This window comes from Astatotilapia calliptera, chromosome 7 (genome assembly GCF_900246225.1).
Source record: "Astatotilapia calliptera chromosome 7, fAstCal1.2, whole genome shotgun sequence".
Classification (NCBI taxonomy): domain Eukaryota; kingdom Metazoa; phylum Chordata; class Actinopteri; order Cichliformes; family Cichlidae; genus Astatotilapia; species Astatotilapia calliptera.
In genome coordinates, this window is record NC_039308.1 from 23,261,718 (window position 1) to 23,285,157 (window position 23,440).

The 23,440-nt window shown below is 42.1% G+C and overlaps 1 protein-coding gene across 2 annotated transcripts; it reads right to left on the reverse strand.

Moving 5' to 3' along the window:
• Positions 1-3,585: 3,585 nt before the first annotated feature.
• Positions 3,586-22,476, reverse strand: rnf34b (ring finger protein 34b). Of its 2 annotated transcripts, XM_026173920.1 has the most exons (8): positions 22,282-22,476; positions 12,772-12,990; positions 10,278-10,802; positions 6,566-6,628; positions 6,242-6,443; positions 6,126-6,149; positions 5,889-5,930; positions 3,586-4,331 (listed from the first exon to the last, which is right to left on the reverse strand). In XM_026173920.1, exons 1-8 carry the CDS (start codon positions 22,285-22,287, stop codon positions 4,147-4,149), a joined length of 1,266 nt encoding a protein of 421 aa, XP_026029705.1. In that variant the 5' UTR covers positions 22,288-22,476; the 3' UTR covers positions 3,586-4,146. The 2 variants fall into 2 exon arrangements, with proteins under 2 accessions (XP_026029705.1, XP_026029706.1); XM_026173921.1 differs by lacking the exon at positions 5,889-5,930.
• Positions 22,477-23,440: the final 964 nt, after the last annotated feature.

Here is a 23,440-nt window from a genome sequence, read left to right on the forward strand (position 1 = left end):
AGTTTCGTCCTTTGGGTTTAATCAGTAACAGGTTTGTATCTTATACTGGAAAGCTGGTCATGTTAGATTTACCTCTGTGTTTAATACACGCTGGCTCCTATACAGTACTGTGCAAAACTCTTGAGCCACCCCTCATTTCTTTATATTTTACTTGTAACGAGCCAGACTTTATTGAGAATTTTAAAAGTGGTCTTGAACAGTATTTCTCCTGGGTTTCTGGAGGTCTTTCAAAGTTTGATTTTGGAAATTGTCTGCTTTTTCAAAAAAGTCTTTAACTCTATTGGCCCCTCTGTGCTCACTATAATCAGCACCTCGCTGTTCTCTGGTCAAGTCCCTGCTAATTTTAAGTACACTATCATCCATCCATTTACAAAACAAAAAACAAGCTTGACCCTTCTCTTCTTAGCAATTAGAGACCAATTTTAAAATGTCATTTATTGCTAAGATTTTAGAAAAGGCTGTGGCTAAGCAGCTTACTTGGACAAATACAGTTTACATGGCAAATTTCAATCTGGTTTTCTAGAGCTCATTCTACTGAAACTGCATTTCTTAGTGTCCAGTGAGATTTTGATGCCGACTGAGGCTGGAGACTGTTCTGGTCTACTAATATTGGACCTGATCTCCACTTTAGATACTGCTCACCACCACATTTTGTTTTATAGGCTAAAATGTTGGGTGAGTATATCTGGATCTGCTCTGGAGTGGTTCGCATCATCTGTCTGAACGAAGCTTTCCTGCTTCAGGTCCTTGTCTTCTTCCTTTAGCTATGGTGTGCCACAAGGTTCTGTACTAGGACCTTTAATATTTCTATTATATCTGCTCCCTCTTCAGCACATTTTGAGCACCTTTGAGGGCATTTGCTATATATTCCCTTGTATATCTCTTTTAAGCCCCAAGATGTTTCTAAGCTGCATATCCTGAATAAGTGCCTAGCCTTGTCCAACTTAATTTTTTCGTCATTAAGCCCCTTTTTGAGCCCCTGAGAGATTTATGCCTAGTTTGTTGCTGATCCAACTGCAGTGGCTCCCCATTAAATTGAGAGTCCATTTCAAGATTCTGGTTCTGACTTTTACAGCTCTTCATGGACATGGACCAGCAATTAAAAACTTTCTAGATTTGCATTTAGGTAACGATTTCCTTTTTTGTGAGGGACTTATCTTTTTCTTAAAAGGTGCTGTAAAATACAATTTTACTTTTTCAGTAATTTTGAGTCCAGTCCTACTCTGTAACCATTTTCACAGAAAAGTTTCTTTTATCCATCATTTGTTCCCATTTCTTGGAAAAAAAAATCCAATATAACACAGTTTGACAGGCATACAAATGTATTTTTACTTCAACAGGATGATTCCCAAACCATTGACACTATAGCTGCAATGCTGTCTGGAAAGTGTCTGATTACCTTAATTTTTTTGTATTGTAATGATCCCAAACACACCGCCATTGCAGTAAAAGCATACTTGGATAGAAAAACACTATCAGTCATGGATTGGCTCAAGACTTTTAAACAGTATATCAATCAGTGAGAATATCACAGTTTTATAAAATGAAAAGCAGGGTTTTACATTCTGGTTTGTAGTACTGCATTTTATTGAATCTAATAAATTCTTTTTTTAATATCTTGATTACCAAAATAAAAAGGTTGAACAGTCAAAAATATAAAGATCCAGGATTACGAGTGCTTATGATGTGCTCTCACTCTGATAATACCTTAGCTGCCCGTGAGTGACATCTTTGAGAGACAGCAGCAACAACAAACTGACAGAGTAACAGCGACTGCTACATCGCACGGTGCGAGTGAATTGGAAGCAGAAGACAACAGAAAGGTTGTAGAAAGCAAGACTATGATGCAACTTTAATAGTGAGAGACATGATCAAACTCATGTGACCATAACTAGCAGAAATACATTCTGAAAAACAGTAAATTCTCCTTTTTTTAAACCTTTGTAATGATTAGAATTTTTAATCCTGTCAACTCCAAGGTAAATGGAAAAATATACATTTAATAAAGTATCAGTAAACAACAATAAAAGCTATCTATGCAATTTACTTAACAGCGATTAAATTGCAGTTATTTTATTTACCACAGGCATACTGTACACACAGATACTTCAGTGACATCCGAGTTAACTGGATCTCGTGACAAGAACAAAATGTTTTATTTGCATAACAGGTTAAAGTAAATCAGGCTGCCTCTTACTGTGTGATGGATATTTGGAAACGACGTGGCAAAACGTCTGCGTGAGGAAGTTTCACTCAAAAAAAAAAAGAGTAGCACCTGTTACCTTCCTACGATCTGACATTAAAAAGGATGACACAAACACGTGATCAATTTGGAAATGAAACGGTATTGCTTGGTGAAAGCTATAGAAGACTAAACCAACTTTAAAATGTAGATAAATATAGGGGCTAAACTCAAGGTCCACTTAGTACCTCCTACTGGGACGTCCAGCAGCATGTCATGGGTTTGTTTTCATTAAATGAAGCTGCTCACTTCATTCGCTCCTGTGTCGTCCTCACCTCTCAGCTCCTCCCGGCAAAGATGGGAGAGAGATTTGAGTACAGAAGCTGCCAAATGAGAAACTCTTGCTTCCATTGTGTCAGACCTATTAGGCAACATCACTTATTTATGATAGGCTGCACAGCAGGATCATTTGTCAGCCCGACTGGTTCTACTGTCCACAGAAAAATTCCCTTAGAAGCTGGTAAAATGCAAGAAGACTTAAACTGATTAACTTAGTTGTGCATTTATAGCTGTGTTACAGTTGTTGATTTAATCATCTTCTAAGTCCTTCATGGATAAGTGATATGTTATCTCTTCTGCTTTTTTGTATCAGGAAACGTAGTTGGTAACAACTGCTACACAATTTTGCAGTAAAATTATATTCCACTGTGTTAGAGTTACTGTGAGATGATGGAATAAAACTGTCTCACGTGCATCCTGTCTATAATCACTGGTGGACGTGTGAGATTTATAAATCAGTTTAGCTCCTAAGGTACATTTAACGATGACTGTGAGGAGAAATGGACCAGTAGGAGAAAGGACGTGGGGAAATAAAATGTACACAGGAGAAGAAGGAGGCCTTTCACATGATCTCCCACCTTAAGTCATGCGACATCAAGGAACATGTCAATGGCAAATCAATGAACGATCACATTACAGAGACTGTAAAATGCAGCAAAAAGCTCTACAACAAGCTTGAAAGTGGGCCTTGAGTTCATTTTGTTGTCGTTGTCTTAATAAACATTCGCACAGTAGATCTAGCAGGAATGTACACTGTGACTTAACCAACCGGCAAACTGCAGGAGTCTTGGATGAGACAACGGAGAAACGATCCTTCACACAGTAAGTGTTAACCGGCTCACGTGTACACACTCTGTTTCCCCAAAGTTCATTTGAGTAAATGGAAAAATAAGAATAAGGTATCACACCAAGCTTGCTGGTTATGTGATGCATATACTGTGAAACTTAACCAAATATCAACTCAAGGCATGATTTTTTTTGGCACCCTACATGCTCCTGTGTGAGACGACCTGGTGCATAATAAATATTTTCTAAGAACACTTCTTTTTTATTTTTTACTTTTTTCTGATATTGCACATCCTAAAAAGAAACAAAGAAACAAACAAAACAACACTGAAGGAGAATGACACAATGCCATGTGGCATGACTGTGTAAACCATACTGACTCAAACCCTGGGATCTTATATTTTAACTGCTTCTCTTCCCCACAAATAACAAGGCGGTCCACTTCAAGTACCCGCAGGACCACCTCCTGCCCACTCCTCTCTTGTGGGTCGAATCTATACAGACACTGGCGAGTACAACGTGATGGCAGGGGCTTCTGCTGTGTGTTTTACGACCAAAGACAGAGAAAATGAAAGTCCCGATGTAGCCGATGCCGGTCCACCAGGGTACAGAAAGGGGGACTGGAACATAAGTTAGTAAGGAGGGCAGGGGGGCAAACCGTGGTAGGCCAGATACAACAGTCTGGTTTTCAAGACCGAGAAGTTGCTCACGCCTGCTGCAGCATTAGGCCCTGTGAGACGTCATGCACAGCAGTTCATTCTCAGTGATAAATTCAGGGCTCGGGCCACGCCTGAGAGCCGCGCCGACATTCACCCACTCACCCACGCTCACACTGAGTTTTAAGACTTGAAGACATGCACGGCCCGCACAACATACTGCCTGCAGATGGGGCACTCGCTCATCCTCTTTCCGCATTTGGTGCAAGTTACCATGTGACCACATTCCAGTAACACACAGTCAATGATGGCATCCATGCAGATGCGACACAGGTTTTCATCAGCCGCCAGCTGAGCTTTGACGCCATCTGTGGATGGGAATATATATATATATATATATATGTAAAATAAATATTTTCAATAAGAAATCCTTCTTTGCTGTGGGCTCATAAGAGTGTATGGAGATCAGCGTTGAGGTGCAGATGCAAGACAGAATAATAAGCACAAACACCATCACCAATGTTCGGCCCAGTAAACTACAGCCCTACACTCCCTGTGGGTTTGAGATGTTATTTAAAATGATAAAGTACTTTGAAGCTTTATTGCAGATATTTATATCTACACTTCTTGTGAGGTGGAAGCTCTCCATCTCCAGCGATTAAAAATATTACCATTCATTTTATTTGGTGACAAGTTAGTTCTCGGACTAATCTAAATCCCTGCACTTTCCATGCCAAAGTAAAAAAACACAAAGAACAAAAAACTAAACTAAAAAACTTAAAAGCATGTGGTCCTTCCTCTTGGACTGAAACAGTGAAGCCAGTACTGAGGTACTAAAAACGGGTGAAGCTCTAAAATGCCACAAGATGCTGCCATCTCATTTAAATCTGATTAAGGATTAAAGACAGGCATTATTAGGGGTACGGCAACTTTGATTGACATGTCGATGCCAACGAGGCTTGCTTGACTGTCTTTGTGGTGTTGGTTCCTTTTGGAGCCCTGTATATTGCAAACAATATGGCCTTCTGTATGGTTAACTGAACTAGCAGACATGTCAAGAGGTCTGTGCTCTGGTTTTAGTCTAGGCTCTATTTTGAAATGTGTGTGTTAGTGCCAAATAGAGCAACATAAACCTGTCTGTGCTAAATGTTTCCATGTGCAGGGCAAAATAGGGGGTTTTATTTATTTGAGATGGAGATAAAATATCGATACTAACAAAAGGAAACTGCTGAGCCGTCCTGTGACAGCTTGTGAACAGAGCCATGCATAATGATCAACACATGCTGATGGTAGGCAGACAGCCTCTCCCATCAAAACTATTTAAAATCACAGCGGCAAATTGTATCAGTGCTCTGGTTTTACTAACACTTAAATGATTTCTGACTGATCAGCTGACTGGCCTAAATCTGGGTCCTGCTGCTCACATCTAGCGTGACAGGAAAAGACCAATGCAGCTGCAGCCTGTCTGCTGCCTGTGCACAGCTGACTAATAAGAGGAGCTAATGTGATCCGCAAGCCCTTCATGTCAACGAGGACGCTTGACAATGCAATTACACCTGAAGACATGCTGCCACTGAAGCACCATGACGGCTCATCAAGAGGTAAAAGCCCTTAAAGAGGGCATTAACGACGGCATGAGAGGCTGTCCTTCAGAATAAACAGAGATGATGTACACAGGAGAAGAAGCACGAGTGACAGAATGCAGACACACCGAACCAGGCAGGAAATAATGACTTAATAAAAAGCACCCTTGCAAGATCACAACAAAGAGGAAGATGGTAAAGGACGGGGTGAGTAAAAGCAGCTGCAGCATGCCTTAACTGGTCTAGCAGATGAGTTGCAAATGCAGTATCAGTACAATGGCGATCATGGAGGAGATGGAAATAGTGTGTGATGTGGCTTTTTTTTTTAGAAACACATCTTACCTCCAACTCCACTGTTGCAGAGAGGTGGAGGATATGCAACCACTATATAGTTAAGAAGGGGCAGTAACAAAGAAGATTAGTTTGGGGGACGTGAACTTGCTCATTAATATAAAAAGTGAAGCAGCAAATAAGCAGGTTGTTTTGCATTAAATGCTTCCTCACATAATTACAGCACATCAGCGGCATAAATGCAATGTTGTAATCACAGATGAATAGACATAATTAAATGTAAGTTACCTGCAGTTATGTTGACATTTTCCACTAAAGCACAAGGAGAAAAAAAAAAGTGTTCATCAAGCAAAAAATAAAAATAGTGAAATTTGTAAGAAACAATGAAAATTCAAAGCTCTCACTTGACTTCCTGTTCTGCTCGTTTTCTCTGTAGAGTCGATGCACTCGCTCCAGCAGCTCCCACTTCTCGCAGCAGCCAGAGTAATTGACAAAGTTCCTGGCGAGAATCTCTTTCAGCTGGCGGACGGACAGGTTTTCTATCGCCTCTTCGTTGTCGAGATCCGACAGCGAGGCTCTGATCCTCCTTTGTGTCGCCGGACTGACCTGCAATCCACACACAGCAGCAGAGCCGTAATCACTTACAGAACAACAGGATAGCATTTCCTTTGACTTTAAAGATACGGACAGTTCGACGCTGTAGATGTGCACAAAAGCGGGTCTCACACCTCTATGAGACTTTCCGTGGGCTCCAGGTTCAAGAGGGATGCTGTTGGAGTATCATCATGCTCCTGTGTGAGTGGAGACAAACAGTCAGGTTAACTTAAGTCAGATCCAACTGTCACAATGATTTTGAACTTGTTAAGATAAATACCAAAGACTTCTCAGGTGTGACAATGACTGATTTTCGTAGTTCGTAGTTTAACTCATAAGATCTAATGCACATCCCATATTAGTTCTTTTCCCTGTGTAAAAATACTTTAAAAATCTCAGGTATATAATGCACATTCATGCTCCTCCCTGAGCCTGGTTCTACTGGAGGTTTCTTCTTGTTATAAGCGAGTTTTTCCTTCCCACTGTTGCCAAAAGCTAGTTCAAAGGGGCCATCTGATTACTGGAGTTCTCTCAGTATTGTTGTACGGTCTTTACCTTACAATATAAAGCGCCTTGAGTTCGACTGTTGTGTTGGTGCTACATAAATAAAACTGAATTGAAGTTATTTACACGACTTTTTGTTAGAACAACCTATTCTTTCAGAATACATGTGCTACAACACTATTGAATGAATGCATAAAATGTTACATCACAATAAAAAGTTCTATACAAGAACCACTCGGTTATTGCAGTTAAAAAAAAAAAAGACACTGCAGAGATAAACATTACATACTTTGCCATTTTACCTGATGGCTTAGACCTCTTTTGGTCAAAGTAACAAATGTGGAACCTTTATGGAAAGCATAATAAAATAAATTGTTCCTGCTCTGTGTGACAAGGTTTCATCATTGCCACGATAAAAGAAATTACTTTACCGCTATCTGTGACTTTAACTGCTCAGAAAGCCAACGAATGAACAGAACGAAAGGAGCTACAGAAGAGTTTAGGCTCTGTTTTGTGTAGCTGTGCTATCACTGCTGATATTGCCCTCTTTGTTCTTTTATCTGTGTGACAAAACGAACTCGTGAGGCACTGAAATAAGCTCTAATTGATACCACTGAGTTCAGCGCCTCTCCTTCTAGACCATAAAAACTAAACTCCCTCTCTCTGCTTCAGCACATTCCCGCAGACCATTGTCTTTCTTGAATAAAGACGTGTTAATAATGAATCCATCAGGAGCGCTGCTAGGTGCCTAACGCTTTGTGCAGACATCGTGCTTTTGCTCAGACGGCACTCCTCAGAGACACAAACATGAGCTGCAGTCTCGACTCTCACAGAGAGCCGAACCTCAGTGGAACACATGAATGATGTTAGATTTTATTCAACCATCAAAACGACATAGAAGTACTAGAAAGCACTTGAATTAACCAGCAAGGCTGCAGAAGCACAAGCAGAAACAAAACGTTCAGAAGGCTTTTGTGTACAACAAAACATACACGGGCTAGATAGTTTTTATTTTGGCTCTGCACAGAAGGATTTCCTTGAAATGTGTCAGGTTCCATCACATGCTTACTGATTCATAGATTTGATACCAAATGTTAGCAAAAAATGTCCAGACATTTTCAAGGGCCATAACCTCCTGGACGGATGCCGATATCGTCGTATCTCATGCCAGAGAGCTACAAATGTCAAGGTAATTTAAAAGAGAAATTACGGCATCTTGTCAAACAAAGAGGCTTCTAGTTTTGACATTATATTGTGATAAAACAATCCTGTCAATCATCCTGTGCACTGAAATGTTAAATCTCAAAGCAACTGATCCAATTTCCCCCCCTTTCTTTGATATTCAGTCTATTTTCCAGCTCCAGTCTGAAAAGTGACACCAATATCCCCCAAACATCGCCTCAGACAAAATGGGTTATTCATCAAAAGCAACGATGTGTACGGTCCTTTTTTTTGTGAAAATGGTTGAAGTGGTATCAACTCGAGAGTTTGAATATCTAAGTGAGCATGAAAATCTTACTCAGTTCATGCAGTGGCTTTGCATTATCACACAAAAAACTGCATCACCCAAAAAGGTATTTCACTGCAATGTGTAGTTTCAGAAGCTAAAGCTAATAGACGACAAGTGATGTTAACCACTAATCAATCACAAAGCAGAGCCCTGAGCAAAGTGGACACTGTCATTTAAAAAAAGAAAACAAAACAAACAAAAGCAGACACCACACTAGGGACATTATCAGGAATTATTTCACAACCCCACAGATCTCAACATATAACATATATATCTGCAACATGCAGGATCTGTGTGGCTTGTCCTGCTGAAATGGTGCCAACTCCAGCACCGGGCATCTTTGTCACTCATCGGTCCTTCTGCTGGAGCAGAAATAGAGACTCCACTGTAGCCCATCTGCTTCAAGTTTTGATGTGTTGCATGCTCAGAGATGCTCTTCTGCATACCTTTGTTTTAACTAGTGGTTACTTGACTTGCATTTGCCTTCGTATCAGGCTATTCTACTCTGACCTCTGGCATCTTCTTGCCCAGAGGTTTGCAGATTCTTGGATATTTTCTTTATTTCAGACAATTCTCCATAAACCGTAGAAATGATTGTGCAGGAAAATCCGAGCAGTTTCTGACATGCTCAGCTCGCCATTCTGATGCTCTGTTTGAACTTGAGCTGCCGACCTTGTCTAAAGGCCTAAATGCACTGATTTGCTGTCATGCGATTTGCTGATATTCAAACAGCAAAAATCAGATGTACCTAAAACGTGACTGTGTCTTTATGTTAATTCACTGAGCTTTTGTAACTATACGTGGAAGTTTCGTCTGCCACCACACTTTTACTGGCAATGATGCCTGTTAATTCTCAGTTAATTTTAATGATGAGGTATATTTTAGGAAGACCACGGCACAAATATATCTGGTACATACGTTAGATTAGTTCAGATCTCACCCCCCAAAAAGCCCCATATCCTACATATGTCTAGTCTAAGAGTGCCGTTTGGAGTGATCTAGTTGGACCGTCCAAATTTTTTGACAGATTGTTTTCTCAATAATTCATGAAGTTAGCACAAATGTCTTAGATGACTTTTGCTTTCTTGTCTGACTGTCTTTGTAGTATTTGTGTCAAAATTTGGTGGTAAGAAATTTAAAGTGCCACAAACTAAAATTTGCACAGTGCCCATCCCATGAAGAGATGAGAGGAGGAGTGTACAGTGGTGTTTCTGCTGTTTGGTTGCAGCTGTGACGCTGTGGGGAGTTCTCAACCTGTGCTCCTGTTACATAACAGGCTCAGTACATGTAACAGTACTAAAAAAAGGCAAAGGGCTTAATCTGCCTCGCTGGCTGGTCTGAGGGTTTTGCACTTACACACAGAGTTAGCCCACATAGCTAACACAGCTGTTTTCAGCTGCCACATGGATATTTTGCTGAACACTGCACCAGTACCACGGAGGAGAGTTAACCTTTTTTCCCTTCAATGGAGTCGATTTTTCATTCATAACAAAGCAACAAGACCAGAAAACAAAACAAAACACAGAAAGCAGCACAAAGGAAAGAGTAAAGCATGAAATCAAATGAAACAGACATCTAAGCCCTCCATGCACACGAGAGTGCTTGTTTGTTAGCGAGTTAAAAGGAGAAGAAGTTAAAACAGCCACTCTGAAACTTAATATGTTGATTTCACCTCTGAAATTAATTATCTCGGACAGAATGAGGACAGATGTGAAGGAAGTATGGCGGATGTAAATCAGGGAATGATGCTTGTGCACGTGCGGCTGCCAGGATGCTCGTTGTTAGGATGCTGACACACTCTGAATGAAAGCGGTGTGTTTGTGAGCACAGACCTGGCTGGTGGTCCCTGAGCTGTCACTTGGGCTGAGCACGTCTCCCTGAGAGGCGGACAGGACCGACTGTTCAGAGGTGGAGCGCGTTGCGGAAGGGGGCGAGGCGGCACGTGAGTGCGGGAGCGAGTGCAGGCTGTCTGTGTCATCTCCCCCTTCATCTTCCTCCTCTTCATCTTCCTCCTCCTCCTCCTCCTCCTCCTCCTCCTCATGTGTATCCTCCTCCTCCTCCTCCTCTTCATCCTCCTCATCCTCCTCCATCACCGGTCTCGGGGTCTGCCTCGCGCCCTGTCTCGCGCCCTGGTGACAGAGCACCAGGTCCACCAGGTCCTCCTTCTCCCTGCATGTGTCGGTCGGTATGTTGCGCAGCAGCAGGTACTGGCGCAGGTCCTTCACCCTGAGCTGCATGAGCCGAGGCCGCTGGAAGGCCGTGCCGCGCAGGAGGTGGCAGGTCGTGCAGCAGCGCAGGTTCTCCTGCAGCACCGAGCACAGAGCGCAGAAGCTCTTCTTACAGTCACAGCAGATGTGCTGCAGGGGGAGGAGAGATTGAAAGACAGATGTGATGTGATCAGTTATTCTTTCTCTTCTGACTGACGCAAACAAACTTGTTCTTGAAGTTGTTCTTTTTCAGCAACATAAGGGTGATGATGTTTGGCCTGTTAACTTATAAACTCTTCACCATTTATGCCACTTTAAAAATAAATAAATAAATAAGGGAAACACCTTCTGAAAGAAATCTAATCAGATCAGACCTCTGAAAAATGGGCAAAGTTTAGCTTTTGACAGACATTCCTTTTAATCAGTACTGAGTGCAGCCATGTCCCCATATAGCCACTTATTTAAATACTGCATGCAGGAGTCGCCTGGCTCTGCCTGAATCGCCCTGACAAAGAGAAACCTTAATAACCACGAACACAGAGTCCCATCTGAAACAGTGCCCAGTCATTTCTAGGAAAGAGAGTCCAGAAAAGAGACGTAAACCATCTGTAGCTCCTGGTGATGTTTGACATTTAACAGGCTTAACACTGTCTCCTGATACAGAGCCTCTGAGTAGATTGACACTTCAAATGGGCAGGAAAGCGGGTCGGCCACGGCTGTAAACATTTTCTTATCGCTTGTGCACAAATGTGCTCTTGGTTCACAAGAAGCACATTTGCACCGTAACAGATACTTTGCTTCAATCAGTTGTTGTTAATCCCCCAGCAGGTTTTTTTCCCCCCTTCTTTTTATAAAGATACCATAAAAATACCACACTGACAGTGAAATGGAAGTCAACCCGGCATCTGTGAAGCTGCGTGGAAAGAGGAAGAGTTTTAATCAGTCCGTCTGACTGCCAGGCAGATAAAACTCTGCCATGCTAACATGTTGAGCTGTGCAGACACCCTGGAAAGGTACGGCGCACATTCTAACACAACCACGTAAGATGTTTAGCAGAGTCCTCTTAAAAATAGTTTTACTCTAAAACAGCGCGTTTGCTGCAGAAACCAGCGAATAAATATACATTAGAGGAATAAATACTATGAAATGTTCAAAAATCTGAAGTTTTAGAGTTTCGAGACGTCAAAAAGAGACAAGCCCGTGAGTTCTCAATGGCTACGCTTACGTGGAGGCTAATATTCACATTATGAAAAGTTTAAAAGTAGGAAAATAATACAACTGCCTCATCATGCACAGCTTGAGCTTTTCTTTAAAGGATTTCTGTCAATAGCGCAAAACAATGTTCTTGACTTGCACCAAAATGGGATAGATATATACAAGTATCAAAGACCAGTCTGAATAATATTACTCTTCACTAACAGGGACCAATTAGATTGACAATGTTTCTTGTAAGAGAACGGCTGCTGTAACAAAGATGGATCTATGCCTACGACTGTGGTTTGGGGAAGGCCTCGGTGAGGACTGGTGGGGGCACCTCAGAGCTGGGCAGATCTCCATGTACTAATGAGAGCCATGAGAACTGAGGAGAAAATGAAAATGAGAACAGAAGAGTGAAAATTTGGCCTTGCTCCTTAAATTAAAAGGTATCTCAAATTAATGATTGTGCTGATTAAGAAGAGCAACATAGGCCCTTTAAAAATAGTAAAGAATTACATCATTTATTATGGATTAAATATAATATTGTATGTATAAATCTTATAAGTTATTAGGTTTATATTAAAATATAATAAATAGGATTTTAAGGTTGAGAAACTTCTAAATTTTTTGCAAGATTTAAAAGAAAAAAAAGAAAAGAAAAAAGATGACTCCAAACTTTAGGGTGCGTTTTCCTGAATGCACAAGGAAGGAAAAGTCGCTGCTCACAACCGCACAGAATGATTACAAGGCTGAAAAAAGGTGTGTAAAATGTTGAGTGTGAGGGATTACTTCGCACCTTTGCAGTCTCTGCGAGTTCATTTTTATATAGCACTGGCATGATGTGACTCTCTCGCCCTACGACAGCTGGGATAGGCTCCACTTACTGCTTTGTCACATGTCACTCGCTGACATCCGTGTTTACCTTGCGTCTGAAGACCGAGAAGGCCAGTCCGCAGGCCTTGCACAGCTGCCCGGCGCTCCCTGAGCTGGTGGGGGGGTAGGTGGAGTACCCAGCACTGGGGGCGAAGCGAAAGGGCCCCGCGCCTGCTCCAAACCCCGGCTGCTGGGCCCGCACCGTGCCCGTGCCCATCACCTCGTTCAACAGCCCGCAGCATGACGCCCACATGGACGATGCTCCTGCCTATAACAACACAGACAGAAATACACCCACATGACTTAGATATAACTTTTAGAGACATCTAGTACAGAAGTTTATGCAGTACTTAAGTATTATCATCGATGAAATTAATGACATTTGAGGATGACATTTTAAATTCTTTTTCAGGCAGATGTAATAATAAAAACATTTTTGTTTGTGCCCTTCTGTTGGCAGAGTCGCATGAAAGACAAGAGGAGCTAAAACGGTTAGTTTTGGGGATTGGATGAGGGGCTGCACTTAGGTCAGTAGGGTGAATAAGGATTGTTTTGAACTGTAAATCAATCAAACCCCCGATAGAAACAGAAATATGGAGCTAGGGAAGAGCAGAACAGCACTTAGGTCTTTTAACTTACTTTCAAATGACTGAAAAATAGAACCTATGTTGTAGAAACATCATTAACATTGGGGCAGATAAAGGTAGAGCCAACTTTAATTACTTTAAAACTACACCTCTGGGTAGCTTGTGAAGATTAATTAAGTATGATCTTATCTTAATACATCATAACGCCATAATTTCTTTACTAATTATAATTACTGTACTGTTAATTAGAACCTACAAAGTTATGAAACAAATAAAGATAAAGTACAATATTGCATAAAGACCCATATAAAATATCAAACTACAGTACGACACTTGAGTAATACTGTGCTCAGGGGAGATCAATGACCGGAAAGAGAGAGAAGCACATTATTGAGAGTGCTCCTGCAGGTCAGAGATAATTAGAAAGAAGACGTCTCAAAAATATATTAATGACATTTTTACCAACAGCGCTGTGGCTTAAATTTATAAATTTAATTTATTTTGAGCCACGTTAAAAGAGTCCAAGCCATACAACGGCTATTCTTGTGTGGCTCAAATGGGAAGAGGTGGATGTAAATACATACTCTAAACGTCCCGAGGTAGCTTCCAGACTTAAGTTGGTATATGTAAAATTAAAGCAAAATGCCCCACGCAGAAAGAATAAATCGGATGCGTCTGCAGATCTCAAAAATGGCCCAGAGACGGGGAGCAAAGATGGTGCGATGGGAGCTACGGCTCCTTGGAGCATACTGATGCGGGGAGGAAGGAGGGGGGAGGACAGCGAGGAGAGAATATGTCTTCTGTTGTTCCCCAGCCTGCTGAATCAATAGCTGACATGAGCATAATGTAAGCCCTCTTTGGTTCATGGCTCCAAAGGAAAAACAAAGGAATTCACGGGATCCTGCCACATCTTTTCTTAAGACGGCCCTCTGCTCCGACTTGTCACAAACACCCTGTGATCTGACTTCACCCATCTGCTTAAGGATGGCGTTATGTAATCTTAGAAAAGACACACTAAATGTGGACTCGGGACGCGGAGGGGAAAAGTCCACTTCCACCGGCTCCACAGTTCAAATCATTAACTAATCTCATTAATTGAATGAATGACTGTTTCCGGTGGGCACCATTAATCTTTCTGTCTCCCTGCCTGCATTTCTGTTTGTCTGTCATTAAATTAATGAATAACAATTTTGCCCGATTTCAATTCATATTTTTTGAGGCTACTACTTAATTCACATGGCATCAACTGGTTCATTATTTTTCAGTTAACCGATAAATTGTTTAGCCTGTAAAATGAAGTATGGAGGAAAATGTCTTCCTCCATTACTCTCGGCCCGAGGTGATATTTTGAAGAGATCGTTTCGTCTTTCCAAAACGCTGGAAGTTTTCCTTTTACAGTGATACAAACACCCCCCTCCCATTGCCGCATGGGTATAGATTCCAGGGAGCTGTGCTCCTCAGAGATTCTGCTCCATATGGTCCTTATTGACATGATATGTTAGCATCATGCAGCTGCTGCACATCCATGATGTGAATCTCGGTTCCACCACATCCCCAAGGTGCTCTATTGGATTGAGATCTTATGACTGTGGAAGGCCGTTTGAGTACATCATTACTAGGGGTGCAACGATACACAAAATTCACGGTTCGGTTCGATACTTTGGTGTCACGGTTCGATATTTTTTCGATACAAAAAAAAATGTTCATGCCTTTTTAATTTGTCATTTATTAAAATTATAAATATATATTTTAACTCAAAAGTACAGTTTTTAAATTTAATATTGCTGAAACAAAAGTAATTAAAAAAATAAATATATCTGATTGAGGAATCACTCATCTTTGGAAAAGAGAGTTTATTACAGAGAAATGGCTCTTTCCAAAATAAAAGCTATACTATACGCTTCTTCTGGGCTATATTCTCAGCAGCATATTGTAGCGGGTCAGGGCTGTTCGGGGTTCTGTTTGTACAGTTATGTTTTGTTTATGTTGCCATAGTGATGGGTGACGCCCTCTCGCTGCGACGGTGTGTCCTTCCGGGGTCAGAGGGCGCCCTGTGTGTTGTTGTTGTTGTTGCTGTGCGGTTGCCGCGCTGAGCAGTTAGCTAGCGGCAGTGTTCTTCTGCAGATGTCAATAAACGGCTGTGCTCCCTGGCTAGCTCACGGTAAGCAAGACCAAACAACACCTCCGTCTCCTCGTTGTCTGAGCTCGCCACATTGGTGTCAGAAGTGGGATGATGGTGGCACCCCATGTTCTGACCCGAGTGACTTTGGTGCGCCAAAAGAAGGCACCTGGACATTTGCAGGACTTTGTGTGGGGCAATGGGGTCGTCGGGGACGACTGACCCCTTAGGCGGGGGCTATGTAGCGGGTCAGGGCTGTTCAGGGTTCTGTTTGTACAGTTATGTTTTGTTTATGTTGCCATAGTGACGGGTGACGCCTTCTCGCTGCGACGGTGTGTCCTTCCGGGGTCAGAGGGCGCTCTGTGTGTTGTTGTTGCTGTGCGGTTGCCGCGCTGAGGAGTTAGCTAGCGGCAGTGTTCTTCTGCAGATGTCAATAAACGACTGTGCTCCCTGGCTAGCTCACGGTAAGCAAGACCAAACGACACCTCCATCTCCTCCTTGTCTGAGCTCGCCACAATATTAAACATATCAGGTCCCCATAAGGAGAATCATGTGCTAACGGCTGTCTAAATGACTCGGGTAAAGTTTGTAGCATGCATGCTTGTTGTTTTTGTCTGCTTCCACTTGTCTTTGCACTAGGATGATGTCGGCGTAAATGTGCAGTCATATTCGTTGTGTTCCCACTAGTGCTGTCAGCGGCAAATCTCCGTTAACGAGCTACCCCTGCTTGGGGCTAGACGGCTAACACGTTAACGAGCTAACTGCTCGCTAACACACTAGTTCCCACCCATGTAATTGAGCATTGCGTGGCACATCCAACATACTGTTTTACTTTAGTCCATGACGCGCTTACCTTCAGAGTCATACGTCACATGAAAACCAAAATAATTCCAAACGCCAGATCTGAATGAGGGTGGGGGAGGTTCAATTTGCCATGTTGCAAGGAGAGCTTAACTTCTGTCTCGCTAGCTTGCCCTGCGCTCGTCCTTCTGATGATGCTGTCTGTGTTGAGCGCTCAGTGGATCTGCGCTTGACAGTGCAGCCTAGGCTGAGTAGTCGAACGCAGATTCACTGAGCGCTCAACACAGACAGCATCGTCAGAAGGAAAGTTGATAAAATAAATTGCAAATTTTGTATTGTTCGATACATATGCGTACCGAACCGAAAGCACTGTATCGAACGGTTCAATATCGATACGAGTATCGTTGCACCCCTAATCATTACACCAGGACCAGCCCGAATCCTTGAATGCATAGCTCGCAGTTGTTTATGCCGAATTATCTCCAATTTTCCTTTTCTTAGCTAACAGCAGTGGCACCCGGCGTGGTCATCTGCTGCTGCACCCCATCTGCTTCAACGCTTCACTTGTTGTGTGTCCAGAGATGGTCTTCTGTGGACCTTGATTGTAACAAGAGGTTATTTGGGTTTTTTTTCCTCACTGGATATTTTCTCTTTTATCACACCAGTTTTATCTGTAAACCTGAGAGGTAGTTGTGTGGAAAAATCCCTGTATATCAGCAGTTTCTACAATACTCTGGAACCAACAACCACGCCACGTTCAGTCACTTTAATCCTGTTTTTTCCTAATCCTGATGCTCAGTTTGAACTCCAGCAGGTCCTCCTGACCATGTCAAAACCTGCCGAGTTGCTGTCAGGTGACTGGATGAATTACATATCGTAGAAAAATGTAAAAAAGTAAAATAAAAATAAACAAGAGATTTTGAACTTTTCTGATTGTCAAATTTGTTGTAGAGGATGACCCCAGATGCCTCACTCACTGTCTCCTTCTCAATACTTAAACAAACCATACAACCACGCATTATCGGTGGATTGGTAGCTACCTGGCTACCAATCCACCAGTATATTATGTTATATTAATGAAATAAATATCTATAAACATATATATAAAAAAAAAAAACGCTATATAATAAAAGTACATTTTTAATTTTATTATATGGGTTTTATTTGTTTTTTATAGATTGCTGCTTATCCTTGGTACATTCCTCCACAAGCTGCTCACTTTATCCAGATATATTTATGTAGAGTTACACTAAATCTTGTATTACTCGCCTGTGGCACAAACTTGACCCCGTGGTTAGCTGCTAAGAAGTCTCCGGTTAGATAAAACCTCTCTCATAAGGGAATGAAGCCACTAAAAGGAATTTTACTGCATTCTCCAGGATGAGGAGCCACTGCAGCCTGGCCATGAAAACAGTCTTATTTGGCTTTAAGCCAGCAGCACGAGTTCCCCGTGTCACTTCAATTAGCACACTGCGAGCTCTGTAGGCAGGGAGTCCTGAATAAACAAGTGACAAGTGCAAACATCACATGTAGGGCAGCGTTTTATTTATTTATTTTTTTGTGCTTTGTTTTGTTTGTTTTATCTTCACTCAACAGTCTTAACTTGAATGATACCTCTGGGGATACTGTACTGTGCATTTTTATCATTCCTGTCACCTGTCACATTTCACACACTGCTGCTGGGGTTCAGCCATCACACTGACTAGCCCCTACACACAAGCTTAAAGTGTGAAAGTAGCAAAATCTAACAGAGGCATGGATTTAAATAGAAAAACCCACAGGGGAGAGCCTTGTGTGGCCAAACAGCTAGCCGACCTCATAAAATGAGCCTAGAAGATAAAAACTTAAAAACTGCCCAAGCATCCACAAGTGTAACCGGGATGAGAACCTAGATGAGGCTTAAATGGGTCACTGACAGACTGACGCAAACTGGAGAAATGAGTCACATACTGAGACAGACGATTTTAACCTTGCTTCAAACTGTACTGGGTGACTTTTGATAGCGTTTGTGCATGACTTTCTGAACTACTAAACATCAAATGAAGAAACAGTCTCTCAAACAAAAGATCTTCTCTTTCTCTGGACGTGGATATGTAATAGTAAGCAAACACGCTGACCCCACAGTGAAACAGAGAGGACAGGAGAGCAGCAAAGCGGCAGCAGAGACTCTCACGCAGAGCTGAAATTACATAAGTGCACATGAATTGGACTATATAATTAACATAAATGACTTTGTTTTACTTGGAGCTCTGACACTGCTTTTACTTTTATTTTCTGTCCTTATAACTGACATTTTGAATATAGACTAACATGTATCAAGCCAGCTACAAAAACAACACGAGGATGGGGTTCTAATAAAATTACTCAAGTTGCACTATGGGAAATGTAGGAATTGAATAATAAGAATGGAATTCAGCGTAGAAGGAAAATAAACTTTAAATACTTTAAATGGGAGTGCTTTACTGGTGCATTGCAGTGCCCCGATAGCATAATTTGATTATCGATGGTGACCTTTGTTGATGTCACGTCCCCATCCCTCTTCCTTTACCTTTTCCCCCTTGCAAGAAACACAACTGCAAAACTTAAGATGTATTTTAAGTGTTTGCAGGACTCGGAAAGCACTGACGCACGTTGCATTGTTGAATTAAGTCATCGGCTGGGTCTTGGCTTCTTGTAGCAGTACTCAATGTGAACCTCTGAATGATGTTTGTGGTAATGTAAGCATAAGACTTTGATAAACAGAGGGAAATCTGTAAAAGTGGATATTATTCTTCTGTTAAAGGAGTGAAATCTAAACAAAAAAAACAAAACCCAAAGTTCTCTGGCTACATCTGTCTAAATGATACAAATGACACCTGGGGCTGACTTCTGCAAGTCTGCACGCACATGTGGACCAACCAGAGTCTATTATGAGGACTTTTGAGAGAAAACTGTGCACTGTCATACATTTTATTGAAGGGGCCTTCAACGCTAATCTTCCACCATCCACCACCTCTCTCCCGCCTTTTCATTTCCTTTCTCTCTCCTGAATCTCTCTCAGTTTCCCCCCCTCTTGTATCAACTGCAAATGTCACTCACACTGTGAAAAGTGAATTCAGCTGGCTGCCTGTTTATACCGGAGATAATGGTTTCAGAAAAAAACAACAACTAATTGATTTAACGCCTTTAGACATTTGTCTGAAGATGATGGAGCTAAATGTGATATTTTTCCATTTAAATTATGACACAAATACAGTCAGTGATGTCTGCTGGATGCAGCAGATGTCAAAGTCTGGAGAAATATGCATGTGCAAATCAAACTGCTACAGGCAAAGTTGGATTTGTGCGTGCAAAATGTGAAATTGACAAAGTCTACTCTGAAGGCAAAGGACGACTTGGCTGGATTTAGCCCTGGAAACAGATGCCGAGTCCTGCAGTCCTGCAATATAAAAACTCATGAAATATCACCAGGAATCTCGTGCACCCCTTTGATTCTTTATAGCTTCAGTCAGTTTAGTCCCATTTGGAACAAAGTGTGATACACTGGAAGCGGGGATTTGTGACTATTTACTCCCACCATGCCCAGTATGGGCTTCGAGATGGCCGTGAAAACGAGAATTTTTAAATGCAAAATAAAGAAAAAAAAAAAGAAAAAGCCAACCACTTAAGTCAGAGGTTTAACTCTGAATAAAATGGCACTGGCAGCACAGACTGTACAGCAGTCTTTCCCGTTTTGAGATGCATGCTTACACAACCCAGTGCCGTCCTGTCCACAGGGGCAGAAAAGCTGCTTTTCAATTTAAACCAGATTAGTCAATAAAACGTCACATCCATTTTGCTTTCCCGGGACACAGCGAGTGATGATGTGCCTCGGGAAAATTAACTTCACAGAGTTAAGCCGTCTGTCTTCTTATCTGCCACAATATTGTGATAAACAGGAGGGGGGGGGGGGGGGAGGAAGGGAGGCATTAAAAAAAAAAAAAAGGTCTTAGTTGAATCTGCAAGCAAAAAAAAAAAAAATTTATCAGAACAGCCTTTCAGTCAAAAATCACGTCCTCTGTGATTTCAACCTGAACCCCAGCTCACTTATTCTCCAAAAAAGCTTCTATTTTATGAGGACGGGCCTTGCACATAAAATCAAGTTAGTTAAAAGCAACCATTAAGAGCTACAAATGCACCGATATATCAGCCAAACATCAATATCGTCCCTGTTCGCTGCCATCAACCTGCCAGCAAATGGGATGACATTTACTGATGACTCTGGCCAAAATGTCTTTTCTGCTGTGCCACATAAATTTTGCGCCTGTTTAATGTTTGAATATAGTGATATGATGGGAGTTTTATTCCCTTGTTTTCTTAGCACACAGGAGGAAAACTGCAAAAACAAACAACTTCTTTGGTAATCAGCCAAATGGTTATTTTAAGCATCAGAATTGGCTCACAAGTTCAAGATGGGTGCATCACCACTAATTGCAACTATAGAAAAAATATTTCCCTTTTTACCCACTAAGAGCCAAATGAGAAGCTACACTAACACTGATGAATCCAAAGCTAAACAGAAGAGCAGCATAGCTCCAAAACAAGAAAAAAGGGGGATTAGTAAAAGAAAACCTACATAACACAAATAAACATCAAATATTATAACAATCCAGCAATCTTTAGAGACTTGACTGTAAAAATTTGGCAGGCAAAACCTAAATAATATTAAAAATAAAAAAAACCCTCCTCAACACACTGCAGCCTAAAACGTGCAGGAAAACAGACGACGGGGTGATGGGCCAACACATGTTCAACATTTACAAGAAATGCTGCAAAGTGAGAAAATGTGACCATACACACAAACCACGCAAGAAGCTAAAACGCCCTTCTGTTTAAATGTTTCAGTGGCATGTTTCAGAAAATGTTCCATCTGCTGAAATCCCTGCAGCATTTCAGTGCTGATGATGCTTCCATAAGTTTGCTGTGTGTTGGGCCACTTCGGGGTGACTAAAGAAACAGCCTGACCTGGCACAAAGAACATATCATTTCACTATGAATCGTAGGAAAAGGATTTCACTGAAAAAAAGAGACACGCCAATCCAAAGCAGTGCTTTAGTGAGGAGTTAAAAAGCTATGTATTTGGTTATTTTGCACCTCTGGAATTAAGAGAGGCTTTATTTATAAAAAGGGGGACATTTCCCTTTTAAGGTAATCACTGATGCATGCGATGAGCTTTTAAAAAAATCATCCAGTCAGCTTTAACTGTAACAGATGACTAAGTGTCAACTGCCACCGACAGCAGCACAGTTTTCGTACTGTGTACACTCACGTTCCTTGATGCTGCTGCTGTTTCACTTCACCTTTCACACCGACTGCCACCAGAAACCTGCCACCACCAGAGGACCAATGACATCATCGTTGTAGTCTTCATCATTATCTGTCCTAAGCTGCCAGACAGCTTCATCACCTTTCCTTCCTATGCTGCAGCCTGTAGCTGCTACAGCACAGGCGCACACAAACAAACACACGCATATACACAAGCGCACACTGAGAGGAAGGAGACTCCTGCACAGCCTGACACAGCTTGGACCTGAGAGGTGACCCTCTCGGCATCCCGAGACGTCTCCCGAACATCCCCACGCTCTCTCACTCACCGGCCGCAGTGTCTCTATCTCGTTAGAGCGGATTAAAGCCTGACGATGAATGGATGTCGCTCTGGCCACTGAACTAGCACTCTGGGGTCAAAGCAGGCTCATTAAAAGGCTACACACTGTACCCAGTGTTTATCAGGACGGCTGGAGACGTGGGGAAAGCGTTTCCAGGCTTGCACCCTCGACAGGAAAATAATGCAAACCCCAGACTGTCAGGCGCTGGAATGACAGCGGCGAGTAATGAAATGTGATGGCAAGTTAAAAAATTAAAGAGTGTCTGCAGCGTTCAAGCCTGTTGATACAACTGCACACAAATGAAATTAACTGGCATTAGGATGGGGATATTCCCTGCTTCTCGATGCAGCACCCCCTGCACATCACGGCACCGCATGAGCCTCGTTAACAATCCAAATCACAAACGAGCTGCAGAAACAGGCACATACCTTCATTGCACCTCTCGTCTGAGGAATTTGCCGAGTAATGTCAGAACGACGACCATTGCAAGTGCACACGGAATCAAACCATTACGTCTTCCCTCTCTCCGGCTACCAGTGTGTATGGAGTAAGCATAACGTAATGGCCAAGACAGCCACAGCCAATCACAAAGAGCACACGGACTCTGGTATCTTTAGCAGCCAATCCGCCCCGACACATCACCGGAGTAGGCGTTCACGCCTGTGCGTAAGGACGCATCTGAGCGTGCCAGACGAATCACGCTATTTTTTCTCTCCTCAGCGTTGGTTTATTCTGGTGACTTAGCAGCAATAAGCATTATAATAAGGTGGTCAGCTTTAACAGCTCTCACACAAATTTGGTGCCTTTCACAATGAAAACTCCTTGAAATCGCAAAATATAACACATCAGCTTGAAGGGGTCGTATCTGCAGGAAGAGGTGATAACTAAGCTTATCTTCCGCACCAGCACACGCTGTGTTATTTCTGTCTGTTTGTACCAAAACTAAATGCGTTTACAGTCTTATTTACAGGCACATTTAGCCCCTCTCTGTGTGTGCGCGCGTGTGCGTCTGTGTGCGCACAAGGATATCGTCTGCAGTAAGAAGATTAGAGGGGTTTTCTTTCTTCACATAGACAGTACCTGCTGAAAGCCCGCAGGGGGCAGCAGATAGCCTTCAGTGAGTTATTATCGTTCAGACACGAGGAAGCCGCAGGCATGAAGGATGCTCCCGATGTTCTTAGTGTGTAATATTACGAAATCCTACAGAAAATATGCGTCTTTGAAATACGCGCAGCTGCTGCAGCAGTGGTGCAGGAGAGAAAAAGTGCATCTGAGGTAACTACACAAGACGCATTGTTGTGTGTGAAGTGAGTAGCTACAGTGCCGACTCTCTTTAAATTCACTGTCATCCACAGTAGTACATCAAACAGTGACCTTATGGTGATTTTATTTCACGTAGCCACGTTAAAATAAATTTGTGGATCCCTTCAGGCCAGCAGTGACAGACTTTAGAGTTTTAGATTCGACCTGAATATTTTTTGCACTGTGTGGCTGCACTGCAGGATGGAAGAGTTCTACTTTTTTCTTTCATTTTAAAAACATGCAACCAAGTAGAGGTAGACATATAATCCAGCATGTTCGACGTAT

Excerpts from the sequence above, each read along its gene's own strand:
- rnf34b (XM_026173920.1), bottom strand. Across the intron at positions 6,444-6,565 it reads CCACGGAAAGTCTCATAGAG|GTCAGTCCGGCGACACAAAG; the intron begins GTGTGAGACCCG and ends TGTGGATTGCAG. Across the intron at positions 6,150-6,241 it reads CGAGCAGAACAGGAAGTCAA|TGGAAAATGTCAACATAACT; the intron begins GTGAGAGCTTTG and ends CTTGTGCTTTAG.